At 39.4% G+C, this 16,496-nt stretch overlaps 1 protein-coding gene across 1 annotated transcript in view; it reads left to right on the top strand.

Moving 5' to 3' along the window:
• LOC135203556 (fibrocystin-L-like) overlaps positions 1 to 16,496 on the top strand; it is a 76,149-nt gene that overhangs the window by 24,499 nt on the left and 35,154 nt on the right. The window contains exons 21-43 of the mRNA XM_064233293.1: positions 196 to 295; positions 1,412 to 1,517; positions 2,168 to 2,289; positions 2,693 to 2,989; positions 3,444 to 3,573; positions 3,986 to 4,047; positions 4,317 to 4,438; positions 5,439 to 5,683; positions 6,036 to 6,221; positions 6,732 to 6,914; positions 7,190 to 7,367; positions 7,720 to 7,923; positions 8,383 to 8,507; positions 9,339 to 9,493; positions 9,814 to 10,751; positions 11,240 to 11,381; positions 12,343 to 12,463; positions 13,140 to 13,283; positions 13,455 to 13,632; positions 13,932 to 14,082; positions 14,548 to 14,707; positions 15,388 to 15,569; positions 15,940 to 16,106. Of these exons, the coding sequence (XP_064089363.1) occupies positions 196 to 295; positions 1,412 to 1,517; positions 2,168 to 2,289; positions 2,693 to 2,989; positions 3,444 to 3,573; positions 3,986 to 4,047; positions 4,317 to 4,438; positions 5,439 to 5,683; positions 6,036 to 6,221; positions 6,732 to 6,914; positions 7,190 to 7,367; positions 7,720 to 7,923; positions 8,383 to 8,507; positions 9,339 to 9,493; positions 9,814 to 10,751; positions 11,240 to 11,381; positions 12,343 to 12,463; positions 13,140 to 13,283; positions 13,455 to 13,632; positions 13,932 to 14,082; positions 14,548 to 14,707; positions 15,388 to 15,569; positions 15,940 to 16,106 (4,398 nt within the window). The remainder of the gene's footprint in view (positions 1 to 195; positions 296 to 1,411; positions 1,518 to 2,167; positions 2,290 to 2,692; positions 2,990 to 3,443; positions 3,574 to 3,985; positions 4,048 to 4,316; positions 4,439 to 5,438; positions 5,684 to 6,035; positions 6,222 to 6,731; positions 6,915 to 7,189; positions 7,368 to 7,719; positions 7,924 to 8,382; positions 8,508 to 9,338; positions 9,494 to 9,813; positions 10,752 to 11,239; positions 11,382 to 12,342; positions 12,464 to 13,139; positions 13,284 to 13,454; positions 13,633 to 13,931; positions 14,083 to 14,547; positions 14,708 to 15,387; positions 15,570 to 15,939; positions 16,107 to 16,496) is intronic.

The following is a 16,496-nucleotide window of genomic DNA, read 5'->3' as shown; positions in this document are numbered from 1 at the left end:
GGGCCTTTCATAAAGATTTCTCACAGTCTGAGCTGTATTGATTATTTGTATTTGCCAACTTGATACTTTTCATTTGAAAACTTCTTTATTACAGGTAACACAAACCTTTGGTATTTCTCAGTGGTTTATTGAATAATTTTGTTTACACTTATCAATTGTGCTTATAGGCTCATGGCTGCTTCTTTCCATTTCCAGAGATTCCTTTTCATTTACTGTTAGTCGAGATCAGGACGGCAGACTATGGCATGATCCAATAGTGGCAGACTTTGTGATTGTACACAGGGAAGAACCTCACGTAAGTTCAGTTCCGAGATTCGTATGAGCATGTAAGATGGATGCGTATGAGTGATGGAAGTGTTCTGCAGATTAATTCGATTTGTGTCATGTTCCCCATAGGGGACCAGTGCCGTCAAAACACATCACGGGGTACACCATAGAGACATTACTGAAGGTTCTTTGCAGCGTCCCATCGGCCCCTAGCTGCAATACCTCCCTTTATGTTATCTTTCTCCCATCTTGGTAGGCCGATCCACCCCTTCCTAATAATTATTTCAGGGTGCGTATGCCAGGTTTTCCTCCCGTTATACCTTTCAAACCTACCTACTCTCAAGTTCATTTCCCGCGCTGAGTGACCTCGTAGGTCCCAGTGGCTGAACCCTATATGTCATTAGTGTATTGTCTGTAACTAAGATATGGAAAAGTGCAGTGTGGTTTTAACATTTGATTTTATTTCATTTTAGTTATATAGCATAACTGACAGTCACAGTTTCAGAAATGATATATAGTCTAGATGTACAACATGATCTATCGCATTTGTGATGAGTTGTGTTTTATATCAGAGCACTTTTAAGTAGCTCAGGTTACAGAAATGGGATATTGTTCCCTTCTCGCGAGGAACTAAAACAAATGCTATTAGATGGTCCGCTGGTATGGTGGCTAGCGTTGTGGAATGCTACTCAGGTGTCAGGGGTTTGCGTCTCCCCCAGGGTGATGACAAATCACCGGCTCTGTATCATGACCGGTAATTGCTGCAGTGTTGGGGCGTCTTTAGCGGTGGGAGGTTGAAACCAACATTCTTCGGAAGTTTGAATTTCAAGTCAGTGGTCCCGTTGGTGGGCTTGTTCCATGTGAATAGGTTTCGTCTACTAGAATAATAATAATATACATACATACATACATACATACATACATACATGTAAATAGAAAAATAAAAATAAAAAACTGCCAAGAGACTCCAGCACATGACCCAAGAAGTTAGTTGGATCTTTGGAGTCAAGAGACAAGATTTTTCTGGCTTGGTGCGAGAGGCAGGTTTGAAAGACATTTCTTAATGAAGTCATAGATTAAGAATATCATTCATGAAAACCAGTATATTTTCCTTATCATCATTTTATACTTTTTTTATTTATAGGTTTCAGTGACAGTCAATGGATACTCAGCTGCCTGCCTTGGGGACTGCTCCTACGCTTTTGATGCGTCTGGTGCTCCAACCTTATCATCTGTGGCCGGAAGTATGGGTAAGTTCCTCATATTACTGGCTGTGTTGCATTCAGATCTAACAACAGGTTTTGGGATCCATATTTTACATATAAACACTTGGAATTACACTGGTTCTGAAGCAGTGTCAACCCTCCTTGAACTCATTCTGGGAATATGAAGGAATTCATGTATCATTTGCATGCAACATCATTTATTATTCTCATAAAAATAACTTAACCTGACCACTGAGCTGACTATCAGCTCTCATAGGGCTAGCCCGAAGGATTGGAATGCAATACTGTACCAAATCTAAACCAGTGGCCAAGTGCTGTGACCAAATAGGTTGTCCGGTGTGGTGATGAATGAATGAAAATGAAACTTATAGACTGCACAAAGGGACTTGCTTTTACACTAAAACATGTGCACAGTAAATACATTTACTCTTTTCACACATACATACATACACTTAAAAAAATTAATAAAACACAGAATAAGTTAAGTAAGATTTGAAATGTTGTTTTTTAAAAATTCATTAAACACCCCATAGGTTTTTGTATTTTCATTATTTGTTATTTTTCTATTTTACTGACTGAATTCCAGTTCCCTGTGAATATTAGAATTGGAATGACTGAAAATGTGGAAGATTCTGACAAAGCTGGCTCACATTTTTGTCTCATGACTTTTGCAGGGGTCTCTGGAGAACACACACTTACAATCATGGGGTCTGGTTTCACCAGCTCTGACATGAGTAGCTACTCTGTGACTGTCGGAGGCGTTGACTGCGTAGTCAGTGCTGTGGCTACAACAACAGTAGGTTTATTCCTTGTTTTTCGTCTTTTCAAATCTTTGTTCCCTTCTTCTCTTATTCTTTGATACTACTCCAGACTGGTATGATTTATGGTATATTTATAATTCAGAATAAGTATTTATTATTTACTTGCTCACAGAGTGTGTCAGAGCCAATTTTGCTTCTTGGAAGTAACTTATTATGTCTGTACAAGTTTATCATTACTTATGAAAATGTACTTTATAGTATATATACTATATATATATATACATATATATATACTATATTATATTATATAGTATTATATATATATAGATATTAATATATATATATATAATATATCTATATATAATATATATATATATTATCGTTGTATGGATAAAACCTCAGTTCATAGTTATACACAACTGTCTTTGTCTGATGCAGGTCACTTGCACAGCATCCTACCTGCCTGCCGGAGTGCATTCAGTCAACGTCGTCATGCAACCTATAGGCGCTGCCCTTCAGCCGAACCCAGCACTGACCTACACAGTGACATTGTCTGTCACTTCTGTCACTCCTGCTACAGGAGGTACTGGAGGTGGTTACTCCGTCATTGTCCTAGGCTCAGGTTTCCCTGCAGATCTGGATGGATGGAGCGGTAACTCTGTAACCTTGGGTGGAGTTGCTTGTGACGTCACTGCCGCCGATGGTGCGTCTGTCACCTGCACCGTTCCAGCTGGGGTAGGTGGCTCTTATCTGGCCCAACTTTATTTCAACAGTTTATTTGAGACTTAAAATCGGTTTCTTGTTTGTCAGAAGATTATTGCTAAGGACGGATGCATTATCTGGATCTAGATGCTTTTCTAGAAGATGCTAAATTTCTGAATCTCTCTTAGCTAGTGACCCTCAAGGGTTTTAACCCGGCATGTATATCCACCCTTGTGGCGTGTTTAGTAATACAAGCCCATTGGTGATTACCATACAAACATAAACAAAAGACTGTAAATATCATAAAGATAATGACCTCAAAGAAATATTGGTCCTATATAACGACCCCTGAAAACTCTTGGTGGTCACTATCAAGGAAAGACCCAAATGTCTGACTGTGCATAAGTGGTTAATTCATTGCAATATGTGGTAGTTTATAGCCTACTTTATTACAGAATGTGCAGTAGATTTTTCGTGAACATTTCAGGCTGCAGGCTCAGTTGATGTATCTGTAACCATTAGTGGTCAGACATCCACCTTGACCAGTGGGTTTACCTATGATTCTACACTGTCAGCCTCAATTACAACTGTTTCTCCTACGACATCAAACGTATTAGGTAAGTAAAGTATTTGTATGTTTATTAATTGATAGGTGTACAGCGATATGCTAAAATATTTAGTATCTAGGTCTTTAGTTAAATTTGCAAGAATCAGAATAGTCATTGGATTTAATTCTACAGTCCAGAGTAACCACAGTGAGATATTTCTAACATGTCATTTGTGTGCCGCTGTTATTATTAATGACAAGTAATGAAGTCGAATTCCCTGACGTAGTTTTATTTCCTCCAGAAAAATTTAAGTATTTTTAAATGCTCTTACTTTTTCTGTACGGGGCTAGTTTTCCTACTGGACCCTTCGGCCACCTTAGAATATTGCTCAGCTAATTATAGTAACAATGACAAGAATTATTATTTTTTTGAACTAGATCTTGATGTTTAAAGCCATAAAAACACTTTTCCTTCCCTTCAGGAGGGAGTGTGCTTAGCATCACTGGCACTGGCTTTGGCGATGGAACTGGCGGCTATGTCAAAGTAAGTTATCCTGTGTCAGATGCCTGTGAGTTAATGAGAATCTCATTAAAAGAATGGTTCTTATTTATGTCAGTCTTTATTTATTTACCATTTTTTCATCGAGTGCACATATTCTATATTCTTACAAATTATGCAGAGGACAGATGGTCAAAGGATATCAGAATGATGGAAACTTGAAGTAGAAAGAGATTATTGGACCAGACACAGAAAACAAAATATAAGGTCACTTGATAACCAGGGTTTAATCATCGTGCCATCTCTCCCATTAGGTTGGACCAAACACTTGTGGAGTTGTAAGCTGGACAGGTACCTTGATTACCTGCACTTTGCCATCAAATAACCCAGGAGTACAAGCTGTTTCTGTTTACACAGGAAGTCAGGGCTTTGCCAGGTATGGAGGAGACGAGTGCCTTGTTAATTAGTGAGAGATACTACATACTCTGTTAGAGGAAAGGCCCTGCTTTCGCCTTGCATAATTTCTTGGTTTTCTAATCATGTTTTCCTTTGAAACTTTGGTAGATGGGCAGTCAAGATATAAACACCCTGACATGTTACTGGAAACTATTCTCCTTAGGTTTCTTTTTAACTTAAAAGTTATGTATTTGTTCTTTAGTCAGTTCTAGCCTCATTTTGGATGGTGTTCGTTATCTGTAAAATCAAGTCTATGTGGCTTTTGCCCTGGGAAGCTACTCTTTTCATAACAGCTCAAGACTGTGACTTAGGTAGAGGTCAATAGCATCCCATGTTATGAGCCAAACTTGTCTTGATCCAGTTTTAAAGGACTGGAGGTCGAAGAGTGGTAAGAGAAGACTGTGATATTGAAAGAATAATAAGCAAAGCTTATTTTCTACAAGAACTTTTCTCTGTTTGTTTATTTCATTGAATTATTTAATTGTAGTTAATCATCTTCTATGAACTGAATCCTATAACTTCAGACTTCCATGTGAAATCTGCAGGAGAAGTTGACAATAATTTAGAACTTGTATAGACTTCCTTTCATCTTGATGTTGTGTGTCATAACTTAACACTTTGCGGGCTTAAGGTGGTTTAAATACAAACTTCGTGTAAAGCACTCACAGATTTATTGTCCCTTCACTCCGTTACAGGTGGTATAAGTTATTGCTGTGCATAGTGTTACTGTCCTGGTCTTGGCTGCCCTTTTCGAATCTTGTTTACATCTTCCCTCTTTTTGACCGGCTCCTGCCAGCATTACAAAGTAGAAAAATAGTAGTCTCTCTGTATCAGGGTTATAACGTTGTGAATGGAGGAAGGGTGGGAATTCTCTTCTGGTCTATAGCAATAGTTATAAGACTTCAAAGAAGAGTAATCAGACCTTATTTTGCATTATACCAAATGTCACTACGCGTATTGCATCCTTTTTTCTATTTCAGTGGGTCAGCATCCGTGACATACACATTCAAAATCACAGGGTCATCGTCAGCTACGGGGTCTGTATTTGGAGGCACTATCCTGGTTCTTGATGGTGAAGGCTTCGGCACTGATTGCTCACTCCTCGAGGTAGAAATTGGCGATGGAATGGTGTGTGATGTTCTGGAGTGCTCAGACGTTCAGATCACCTGCATCACTCGCCTGGTTTCAGTTAATCATGTTGTCACCAACATGGGTATTTATCCAGGTAAATGTCACTTAAGGAGGCTAAGCATTTTTGCACTGTATTAAGGAACCTTCATAACTTGGATTAGATGTATTATATAGCCATATCACTGGTGTGATTTCAGTTACCAAGCGTTGACTGCTGCACGGGTTATAAACCTTTAAAGAGAAAATGTCTTATGCTTTTTATTCTTTACCATTAATACATTTTTTGTGAAATGCATCTGATGTTTAGGAAGATTTACCAATAATTGCGCATAAAAACATTAACATATATCTGCCTATGTGCTTTATAAAGAACAACACATAAGATCAATTAATGCATATTTTTAGGCCTCATTCACGAATTCAATCGCACAAATCTCGTTTGTCAGGTTATGGCACAGGTTTTGCTTGGTCTCCTAAAGTTCTGACTATCACGGAAGGTGACAGTATCACCTGGAACTGGAGTAAGCCAGACCCACTCTCTCAGGCCCTCTTCAGCATCTTCCAGACAGCCACAGCCGCTGACAAGACATACGATGGCTCTGGATTCAACTCTGGAGCTCCTATGTCATCTGGTGAGCTGCGGAGATAACTGGAAACTTTAGTGTTTCAAGTGATCCCCCACTTTTTCACAGGGATAGGTTCCAGAAACCCACCATGAAAATGCAAAATCCCCTGTAAAAATGCTTATAACTGTCAAATACCCTGTGTACCCCTTAAACTAAAATGCTTATGACTGTGAATATACAGTGTTACTCTGCAAAAAAGTGAATCAGCAATCATTTTAGAGATAAGGTCCATAGGAAACTTTGCGAGCTGGTGAAAGTTCCCACGTAAAAGTGAAAGAGATGTTCCATAAAAATCCGCAATAAAGTTGGGCTGCACTGATCCACAATGCTTGAATAGTGTTAGTGGTTTGTTTTATAGGCATATGTAGGAGTGTGAAATGATGCTCAAACAATAGAAATTTTCATGGTAATGCCTTAATCACAGTTGTAGGAAAAGTGTACCATTCTTTCATTATTGAAACCAAAACTGCAGCCAATCACTTGGTGTCGTAATCGACTCTCTTGTCATCTCTCCAGGATCCTATACTGTAGAGTTCCCACATGCTGGCACCTTTTTCTATGCTGGTAGCCCAGTGACAGATGCTGAAGATGCTCTCGTTATGACGGGACAGATTAATGTGGTCAAGCCGTCAGAATCTGTTAATAAGATTACTGTTGAACTTGGCGAAATTGAAGCTGAATACGACCCTCTCGGCACAAGTAAGTAATGTGGATAGAATGTGCTGCCTTTGCCCTTACAACTTTTGGCCAAGTATATTATGTATGACAGCCTTGATTTGCAGGTGCATTTTTGTCGACATTGCTTATATCTGTTTACTTCCTTGAATTAAGTACTGCATAGTGTTGTCATGAAGTGCAGTACATATACCCGAAGCCCTATTGGGTTGTTCGCAGAGAATTCCGCTCAGATTTGCAGAAGGCTAAGTTAGATATTTGTTTATTTTTCTATTGATTTGCTTTTCTTCTTGTTCCAGCTCCATCTGTCTCAGTAGATGGTTGCCCCTCTCTCATCTCTACTCCTATTGATGGATGTACTTCTACAGCACCTTCCGCCCCTGATGCAGAGAACTTGTACTTTATTAGTGATCTCTGCCTGACACCTACAATCACTGGAGTTTCTGCAAGTGCTGTAGAAAGCATTGACGGGCTGCAGTAAGGAAATTTATTTTGTTAATGCTGATCATGAGTCATGCTAACTTGTTCAATTTTAAATCTTCAGCTGCTCGATATTGAAGCCATGATTAGTTTTTTGCCTTATGAGGAGTCCCTTATGATCCACTTCTTGAAACTAATACCATTTTAGAGAAGTTTAAAGATTGATTCACTTAAAAGAAAAATGTTTACATAATTTAAACAAGAGGGAATCAAACATAAAAATTAATCGTTCTTCATCCAGTCACTCAAAATGAAATATAAAAGAAAAAGAGTTGTAGCCTTTGTCTCTTGTACTCAAACCTCACTCTAGATTAGAATTTTGTCTGAGGGAACCTTCATCCCTTTACAGAGGCATCCAAGTTCGAACTGGAGTAACATTGACCATTACTGGAACTGGCTTCGGCACGACAGATTGCCAGAGCTCTGTGAAGATAGGCCCAGCATCCTGCACTGTGACCGCGTCGACAGACACCTCCATCACGTGTAATTTGGACGACAGCAGCAACGTTGTCTCCCTGAAAGCTTTCCCAGTCACTGTAACTGTTGCTAACAGGTAATGCTAATATGTAGATACCTTGAGTGCTTTCTCTTTTAACCTGGAATTTTGGTCCTGTGAGTGAGATTATTTTTGGAAAAATAAAGTCGTCAGTTATTTTTGGAAAAATAAAGTCTGCAGTAGTATGCATGTATATTGCTATATGCAGGATTCTTTTGCCAACTTGATCAGTTTATTCAGCCTGAACACACATAAAAATAATATTACATATATTACATCTTTGAAAAATGGAAGCTATAAAACATACCGTTTAACAACTTCCATTTATCACACATACATACTACTGAGGACTTGATTTTTCCATTTAAGATCACGGGAAAGTGATGATATTGAATGGGATTATTTTTGAAGCGACAATCAGCTGTGGTCCCTGATCTCTTGTGTTTTTGTCCATAATGGGTGAGGGAATGGATGCCGTCTGGTCTGTTTATGATGTAATAATTTTTTTTTCTTCAGAGGGGCAGCTGCCATCAGTGTGAGCAACTTTGTCACCGAGGGGCAGGTCACTGTAGTGCCAGTGGTTAGCTCATTCACGCCAACAGAGGGGTCAGTGGCTGGAGGGACTCTGATAACTATCACAGGTATTGTTTGTTGTTCTTCTCAAGCTTTATTTAGGCTAAATCTGATTGCCAATTTATTTTCTGCTGTAGGTAGTCATTTTCTTTACTTTTCTTCCTGCAATGTCACGTAGCAGGTGCACTAAGACTGTGAGAGAACTGACTGGATTTATTCTACGTAGAAAGCTGCAAATAGGGCACTCAGAGCTTAATGAAGTAACAGGTTACTCTCACAGAAGTTTGACTACTGCCACTATTAGTCCTACTACTGCTGCCACTAATAATAATAATATCTGTAGAAATGCAGCTACTAGTGAGGATTGTTATGATCAAGCTGCCAATTAGCTTAATTTCCAGTATAGTTTTTCATATAAATAAATTTTCCACTTTTAACCTCTCATTCATACTCGGATATTTTGTAACATAGTTTTGAATGAGCCATACTCAGTTATGTGGATGGGATTCACTAGTATCCCAAAGTTGACATTCCTCCAAATATTGAAACAGTCATATTGTAATGCAGAGAAAGAAATATTTATATTTCCTCCTAGCCATTTGAAATAGTACCCAGATTAGTGGATCATTTATTCTGCATTATTATCATTTAAATCCAAGATAGTCTTGTAATTTGTGATTTGTCCAGTGAGTGATATGTAGTTAATTTGGGATGCGAACCTTTAACTCCCTATCAGATTGAGTCTTGCTCTTTCATTCTTTCCGTTCATTTTCAAATTTGTTGTCATTCTTTACTCCTTGGGCTGTAATCTGCTAGTCTATTTAAACCCAGCATTAGTTGTCACTCAAGTGTGCAGGACACTTCAGAACAGAATCCTCAGTGCTTCGCCCTTTTCACAGGTTCTGGTCTAGTGGCTTTTGATAACCAAGTGGCAGTGCCGCTAGGGTCCGGCAGCTGTGCCATAGAGAGTCTGACCGCCACTGCTATCACCTGTTCTACCCCGCCTACGCCTGCGTCCTCATCTTCAGTGGCTGTCTTTGTGTCTGCTTTCAATGTAAGTATTAAATATGTTGGGCAATAAATTATACTTATTAGCTACCGAGCACACGTGGATATGGTGACTGTCAAAAGTACACATGGTCTAGTTCATATTTAAGTTCAAACAATGAACTTGATTTATCAAGCTGATGGTTGATACATTTAGGTCCTTTCCATGTGACTCGAGTATTGGCAATTTGCAGAAAGCTTGTTGGCACAATGATAGGATCAGGTGATTGAACGCATAGCTACATATGCATACCATTAGGTGAAATAAAAACCTGCTTTTATATCTTTCAGCTACGAGCACTTGTTTACATTGGATAATTTTTGCAGATACAAGCTATCAGTGACTTGGCATCATCTACTTACACCTTTAGTGCATCAGCAACTCCAATGGTGTCTGACGTGAGCGTCTCTGGCGACACAGTCACAATTACTGGTTCATCCTTTGGTACATCTACTTCAGGAGTTACAGTAACTATAACTGTCACTCCTACTAGACGCAAGAGAAGTCTAGATGAGGACATCCCTGCAGAGACCAAAAAGAGGGAGGTAAGGTATCAGACATATTTCGACGATGATGATGAAATGCACGTTTATGACGAAGAGGCAAAGGTCTCTCGCAGCACACGCCGCCCAAAGATCAGCTCGGATCTCTTTGATCCACTGGAGACAGAATCTGGATTCTGGGGCAGGTTCACCAATACTGATGCTAAGACATTTGAGGAAAGTGTGAGGCTTGGAGCATGGAGGGTTGCAGGAAGCAATTCTCAGTATGTGAAGAAACTTCAAGCTGCTCATGAAGAACGTGTTCTCAGGCAAAAGAGACAGACAAGTCCAGTAACCATGACCTACAGCTGCACTGTCACTTCCGTCACTAGTACCAGCATTCAGTGCACTGCCTCTGGAGTTCCAGCAAATACTTACAGCGTAGATGTAAACGTAGCAGGTTTAGGAACTGCTCAGTCAAGTGTTTCCTCCTTCACTGTTTCACCAGTCATCAGCAGTATTAGTCCGGTTCAAGGCAGCACTAATGGTGGTGCTCTCCTTACTATCAGTGGGTCTGGATTTACTCCAGGGCAAGTTAGTGTTACACTAGACAGCGTTGACTGTCCTCTTGAGAGTGAGGCTGCAAATAGTCTCAGCTGCAGAGTACCACCTCATGCTGCAGGTGCAGTTTCTGTGGTTGTCATGTCTTCATCTGTTTCAGCTACATCTTCAACCGACTTTACGTACGCCTCAGCAGTAACTCCAATTCTGACCAGTGTTAGGTAAGAAAATCTTCATCTTCATTTTTGGAGCTCATGGGGTTTCATATATATATCTAGGAGACCAGTGATTACTGTTTTGGAGAGTAAGAAATCAAAATCAATATAATTATGTAACTATTAGTTTTCACATGTAGTTACATGCCATATATTTTTAAGGTAATGTTGTATGTTGACTTTGAAATGATAGTAAAGTGGTTTAGGACGATAGGTTAAGGTATATTTGGTGTTTTAACTATTTAAATAGGCAGTTGTAAGCTGTTTTTGGAGGGATTGTTTGTTGTTTGAACTGTTAAAATAGGCAGCTATAAACATTTTTAGAGTGGGTGTCAAGTATTTGTGGATTTTAGCTATTCTTGGGTGGTTGTGGTCCTTATTCCCCGCGAATACTGGGGGAACGGGTGACTGCATCAGTAATTTTCATAGAAATAACTAGTAGATTGTAAATGAAATGCCATTTGTATTTAATTAAAGAAATTTCCATCCCACAGTCCAGACAGCAGCGTCTCTCCAGGAATGACATTAACACTGACAGGGTCAGGTTTTAAATCATCTGCAACAGACCCAACAGTCATGATTGGTGAAGGGTATTGCACCATTACTTCTGCCAGTGATACTTCTATTGTATGCACGGTTAGTGTACAGAAGTTTTCTCGTTCATAATTATTGTTCTTAAAGATATCTTTGGCATATACAAGAAAGCTTTAAAGATCCTACTTGTTTGCTTGGTTTGAGATATAAGAATCTGGTTACAGGGTCATAGGACGATGAATCTGTATATGTTTGTTTATTAGACAACTAAATTTGTGGCTGTGTCCATCTTTGCCACTTCCTCTTCACTGAATATTATATATTACTGAAAATGTGTTTCAGATCTAATTTCATTGCAATATCACCAGAAAATGGCACTTGGCACTGTAACATTACCCATATCTTTTTACTTATTCTAATATCCATTTGAATAAAAATTTTAATGCACAGGGTAAACTTCAGCATAGGAGAGAAGACTGTTAAGCGATCTAAAACTATGTGAAGTTTTAAAGCATCTTTTTACACTTGCCACTAGATAGTGTCGTCATCTTTGAAATGTTCATATATGAAGATAAAAGGCCCATAAAACACTATTTTAACATTGCAACGTTAAAATAGTGTTTTATGGTCCTTTTATCTTCATATTATACTGTTGCATTACAGTAAAAAGACATTCATTTTTATATATGTATATATTTATTTCAAAGGTTAAAAGTTAGGGAAATTGACTTTTCAATCCCATGATATTATGAGGGTAGGTGAAAGACAAGAGATTTGTTGGTCTTAATTAAAACCAATTCCAGAACTCTTTTCATTTTATACGAGCCTGATGGCGAGCACTATGCTGTGCAGGAACCCAACGCTGCCCATCATGTCTCCCTTACCCTCCCGATCCCCTACCTACCCCACCCCCACCCAGGGTGGATAAACAAGAAAGATCCACTAGGATTTTATTATTAAAGGGTATAATATAGAAGAGCACTGTAGACTTTTTAAATGTGTACCTAATGATGCAATTCCTTTGATTGCCTTTATGAATTATCCATATTTCCTTTCAATGCAGAGTCCCGATGTTGCTGGAGGTTCACATTCCGTTGTAGTTCGAGACGCACAGTACGGTGACTCGAACAGTGACATTACTGTGTCTTACGATTTCACAGTTACCACCGTATCACCCACCTCAGGTTAGCAAAGGCGATCTGTTGCACATTAGAGGCTTAAGTCACAAACTTTCAAGTTGCATATGAGTGAACCATTAACCACATCTACTAGAAATGTCATTCTTATCGGCGGTCTTGGTTGATGCCGATCCGGCCTTATGGTGCTCATCTAGCGCCATAAAATCGGCAATTTATGGTGCCATAACAGGCCGAGTTCCGGTTATAGGTGCCATAAGGTGCTGATAATAGAGTTATGGCACCTTAACATACCTAACAGAGGCATCATTAATTGTTTATCGGCACCATTAACTGAAACTCGGCGCCGGTTAATGGCAGCTTACGTTTCTCAGCACCTCGTCCATAACCAAGGAGCTGATATATATATCCTATATATATATATATTGTATATATATATATATAGTATATATATATGTGTGTGTGTGTGTGTGTGTGTGTGTGTGTGTGTGTGTGTGTGTATTGAATTACTTTTGTTTCATTCCCATTATATTATGCTGCAAGTAGGTTCAGCAAGACCATTTCAGATACAAAGTCAACATGAAACTACCTTGTCATAATATAGTACATGGAGAAATCTCAAGCAGAGTCAGAGATCAACTGATCACCTAAATTGTGTTTTACTCTTAATCTGAACAAAGGAGTTTCACTACAAAGCATTAGCAAAGCTGCGTTCATATTTCAGGTGGATTTGGCGGTGCTGCGATCACCATCACCGGATTAGGATTTGATCCAAGTGGAGGCTCTGTGGTGACTGTTTGCGGGAATCCTTGCTCTCTGATCAGCAGCAGTTCGTCAACCATTGACTGTCTTGCTCCTCCTTATACAGGTGGGTTGGAATGCCTTGCTCCACCTTATACAGGCCAGTTCAAAGAAAAATATTGCTTACATGAAAACAGAAATGGATACATAGTACTGCATTGCGTGTAGTAGAGTTATCCATTTCTTCCATTCTCAGGCTCTTTCAAACTTAATGTCGCATTCTTTGTCAATTTCTCAGCTGGTGGAACCAGTGTACCGTGTGACATCATAGTGACTAATCCTGGATCAGCTACAGCAACTTTGTCATCTGGCTTCACCTATGATCAAGCCCTCACGCCTGCTGTCACCTCAGTTTCACCTAAGAGGGGTGGAACGGCTGGTGGCACTGTTGTCACAATCACTGGCACTGGTTTCTCGTAAGTCCTTTTGACTCTGAGTTAATATTTAATTGAGCTTCATTGTTGATACTACAAGGTTTAAACCCTTTTTTGACACTAGTGAAATAAAGGGAGGTTTGCGCACATCCTATCTCATCATTCAATATCTGGCATGAGTGACCTTGGTAATTGCAATGCCAGAAAACCCCAACGCTTAATGGATCATGGAAAAGACAGAGGCACTTAGAAAATAGATACATCGAAAGTGTCTTATACTTTATTAAGGTCTGACATAAGAAACTCCTTTCCGTCATAATGCAAAACAATGTTGTTTCCAGTGTCTCTGGCAATGAAGTCTCCATCGACGGATCACCTTGCATTGTTTCCTCTGAGACCACTACTGAGATTATTTGCGAGACGGAGCCCCACGCGGGTCCTGGCACATTCCGAGTGGCTGTGAAGTCGCCAGGCCTAGGGATGGCCACCACGGTGAGATCAAAAGAGATTGAATTCTGTGGGATGTTTGTGTGAATCACTTCACTAAGACTCCTCTGTTTAGATTTTGTATCGCAACAGTGGGTTTCGATACAACTCGTGTTGAACTTGACATGACAACCAAGAGTTTTACACAGAAATACTAACGTTTTTCTGATGCTGTTCAATTGTGGTCTGGTCTTAAACGAAAATACATTCTTGTTAAGTGATACTTACCCTACTGACAGAGTAGAACCCTCTCTCTCCACTGACATTTTTCTGATCTACTAAAAAGGAACCCATTTTTTACGCAATTACTTTAATAGCTTAATGTTCTGACTTTTATTACAGTTTAAGATGCTTATATTACTACTTTTTTATGAATGGCAATTTATTCTTAAGCCTTCCTTTTTGCATCTGCTTTGCTAAGAGAATCAAGATCCCATGAGTAACTTTATCTGGAAAACACTCATCTTGCAGGATGAAAACGCCGAGTTCTTCTACATTGATCGTTGGAGTTCAATTTACACATGGGGAGGAAATCCTGTTCCATCTGCGGGACAACTGGTCGTCATCACAAAGGGCCAGACAATTCTCTTGGATCAGTCTACAGACGTGATAGGGGCCATCATCATTCAAGGTATGTGATCGACAGCAGACAATGATTTTGCGCATGTTGCGTTCAATTTTCCAGACCAAGTGAAAGCGTGTGTTGCAGTGTATGCTATTAGGCAAAGCTGTGTCTGAGGTAACAGATAGATACATGCTTGAAATGTTTGATTAGCTTGTTTAGCTTGTGTCAAAAGGCTTTGTCAGATCACAGTAAGATTATACAGTTGCATTTTCTTACTGTATTTCCTTGAAAAAAAAATTTATAGTCTTTTGAACTGATTTTCTATTATAAATTCCCATAATATTTTAAAACTTTCACGGGTTAGACATCAAGTTCCTCATGCTTGTTCAGTAGTAAAAGATATGTAACCCAGGCCAGAATTTTTGTTAATTTACTTCCGTCTGTTGTTAGGTTTAGCCTACATGAGATGAGACTTCATCCATTACAGTTTATGCCAAAATGTTTACTTCTTTTATAAAAAGTAATGGGTCTTTCCTAGATAGTGACCCCTAATGTTTCTTGGCAGGATCATTATCTTTACGATATTTACAGTCTTTTGTTTATGTTTTGACCGTCATCCCCAACAGGCTTGTACTAAACACACCGCAAAGGTGGATATATACTGGGTTAAATCCCTTGGTGATCACTATCTAGGAAAGGCCCCAAGTAATCAAGCACCTAAACATTTTGATATTTTTATTACCCAGGAGGCCATTTGGTTTTCGATGACGAGGCTGCATCTGAGTTGATATTGCGCTCGAAGTACATACTGATTGTGGATGGTGGTTCACTTAGCATTGGGTCTGAGGAGGAGCCCTTCTTGAACAATGCTGTTATTGAGCTTCATGGGAACACGCAGGACATCGAATTGCCACTATATGGTGCAAAGGTAAAGTATAGAATATCTGAAGGATCCTGGAGCATTTCTATTTTGGTTTACATTGAATGTTGCACAGGAATTGAGGTGAACGTCTTAGATTGTCTTTAGCATTTAACCAAATGCTTAAGTAATATTTGACAGTGCCATTCACGAGAGTTGACAAATTTCTGGGAAGATACAGAAGACATGTAGATAATATATTTAGTTAAAAGCAGTTCCTATTTCAGCTTTACTGAAGCAGATTCTTAGTCATTGAAGATACCTTACCTGTGACTATTAATAAGTTAAAGAAATTTCGGTTTACTATCGCAGTTCTTATCATTTAATGTTTACTCCAGGCAGAGGTTTCATTAAACCAATATCCTCTTTCATCTTTCAGGTACTGGCCGTGCGCAATGGCACCCTGGATCTTCACGGTGCCCACATTCCTATCACATGGACACACTTGGCCACCACTGCCAACCCAGGAGACTTGACGATCACTCTCAAACAGCCAGTTACTTGGAAAGCTGGCGATCAGATCATCATTGCCACCACAGAGCACAGGTAATGCGAAGGCCTCCCACTTTTGGTTATGAAGAAATTTTTGAACCGAATGAAGTTTCAGGTTTAGGCTTCACTGTGGGTAGTTAGGGGCGGACCAGAGTTCTCAGATTTTGGCCTGGACCGTGCTTCTTGTGCAACGACCTTCCGCTCACTGGTTGGAAATTTGTAACTGAAGAGGCCATCAGCCATTTTCCCCATTGTTTTTAACCTTATTTCTTAATCCTATAGGATAGGTTTCAAACCCTCCTCCTTTGTATTGCGTCTCCTTTTATACACATACTGGTATTGTCCTGTGGAAACTTGCTAATGATACATTCACCACACAAAAGACCTTTGAGCGCTTCTGCCACCCATGTCAATGCTTGTGCTCTCACTCCCACCAGTCTCCAC

This window comes from Macrobrachium nipponense, chromosome 36 (assembly GCF_015104395.2).
Source record: "Macrobrachium nipponense isolate FS-2020 chromosome 36, ASM1510439v2, whole genome shotgun sequence".
NCBI lineage: Eukaryota > Metazoa > Arthropoda > Malacostraca > Decapoda > Palaemonidae > Macrobrachium > Macrobrachium nipponense.
Note: the sequence above shows the minus strand (reverse complement) of the source record. Positions and strands in the feature narration are given on the sequence as shown.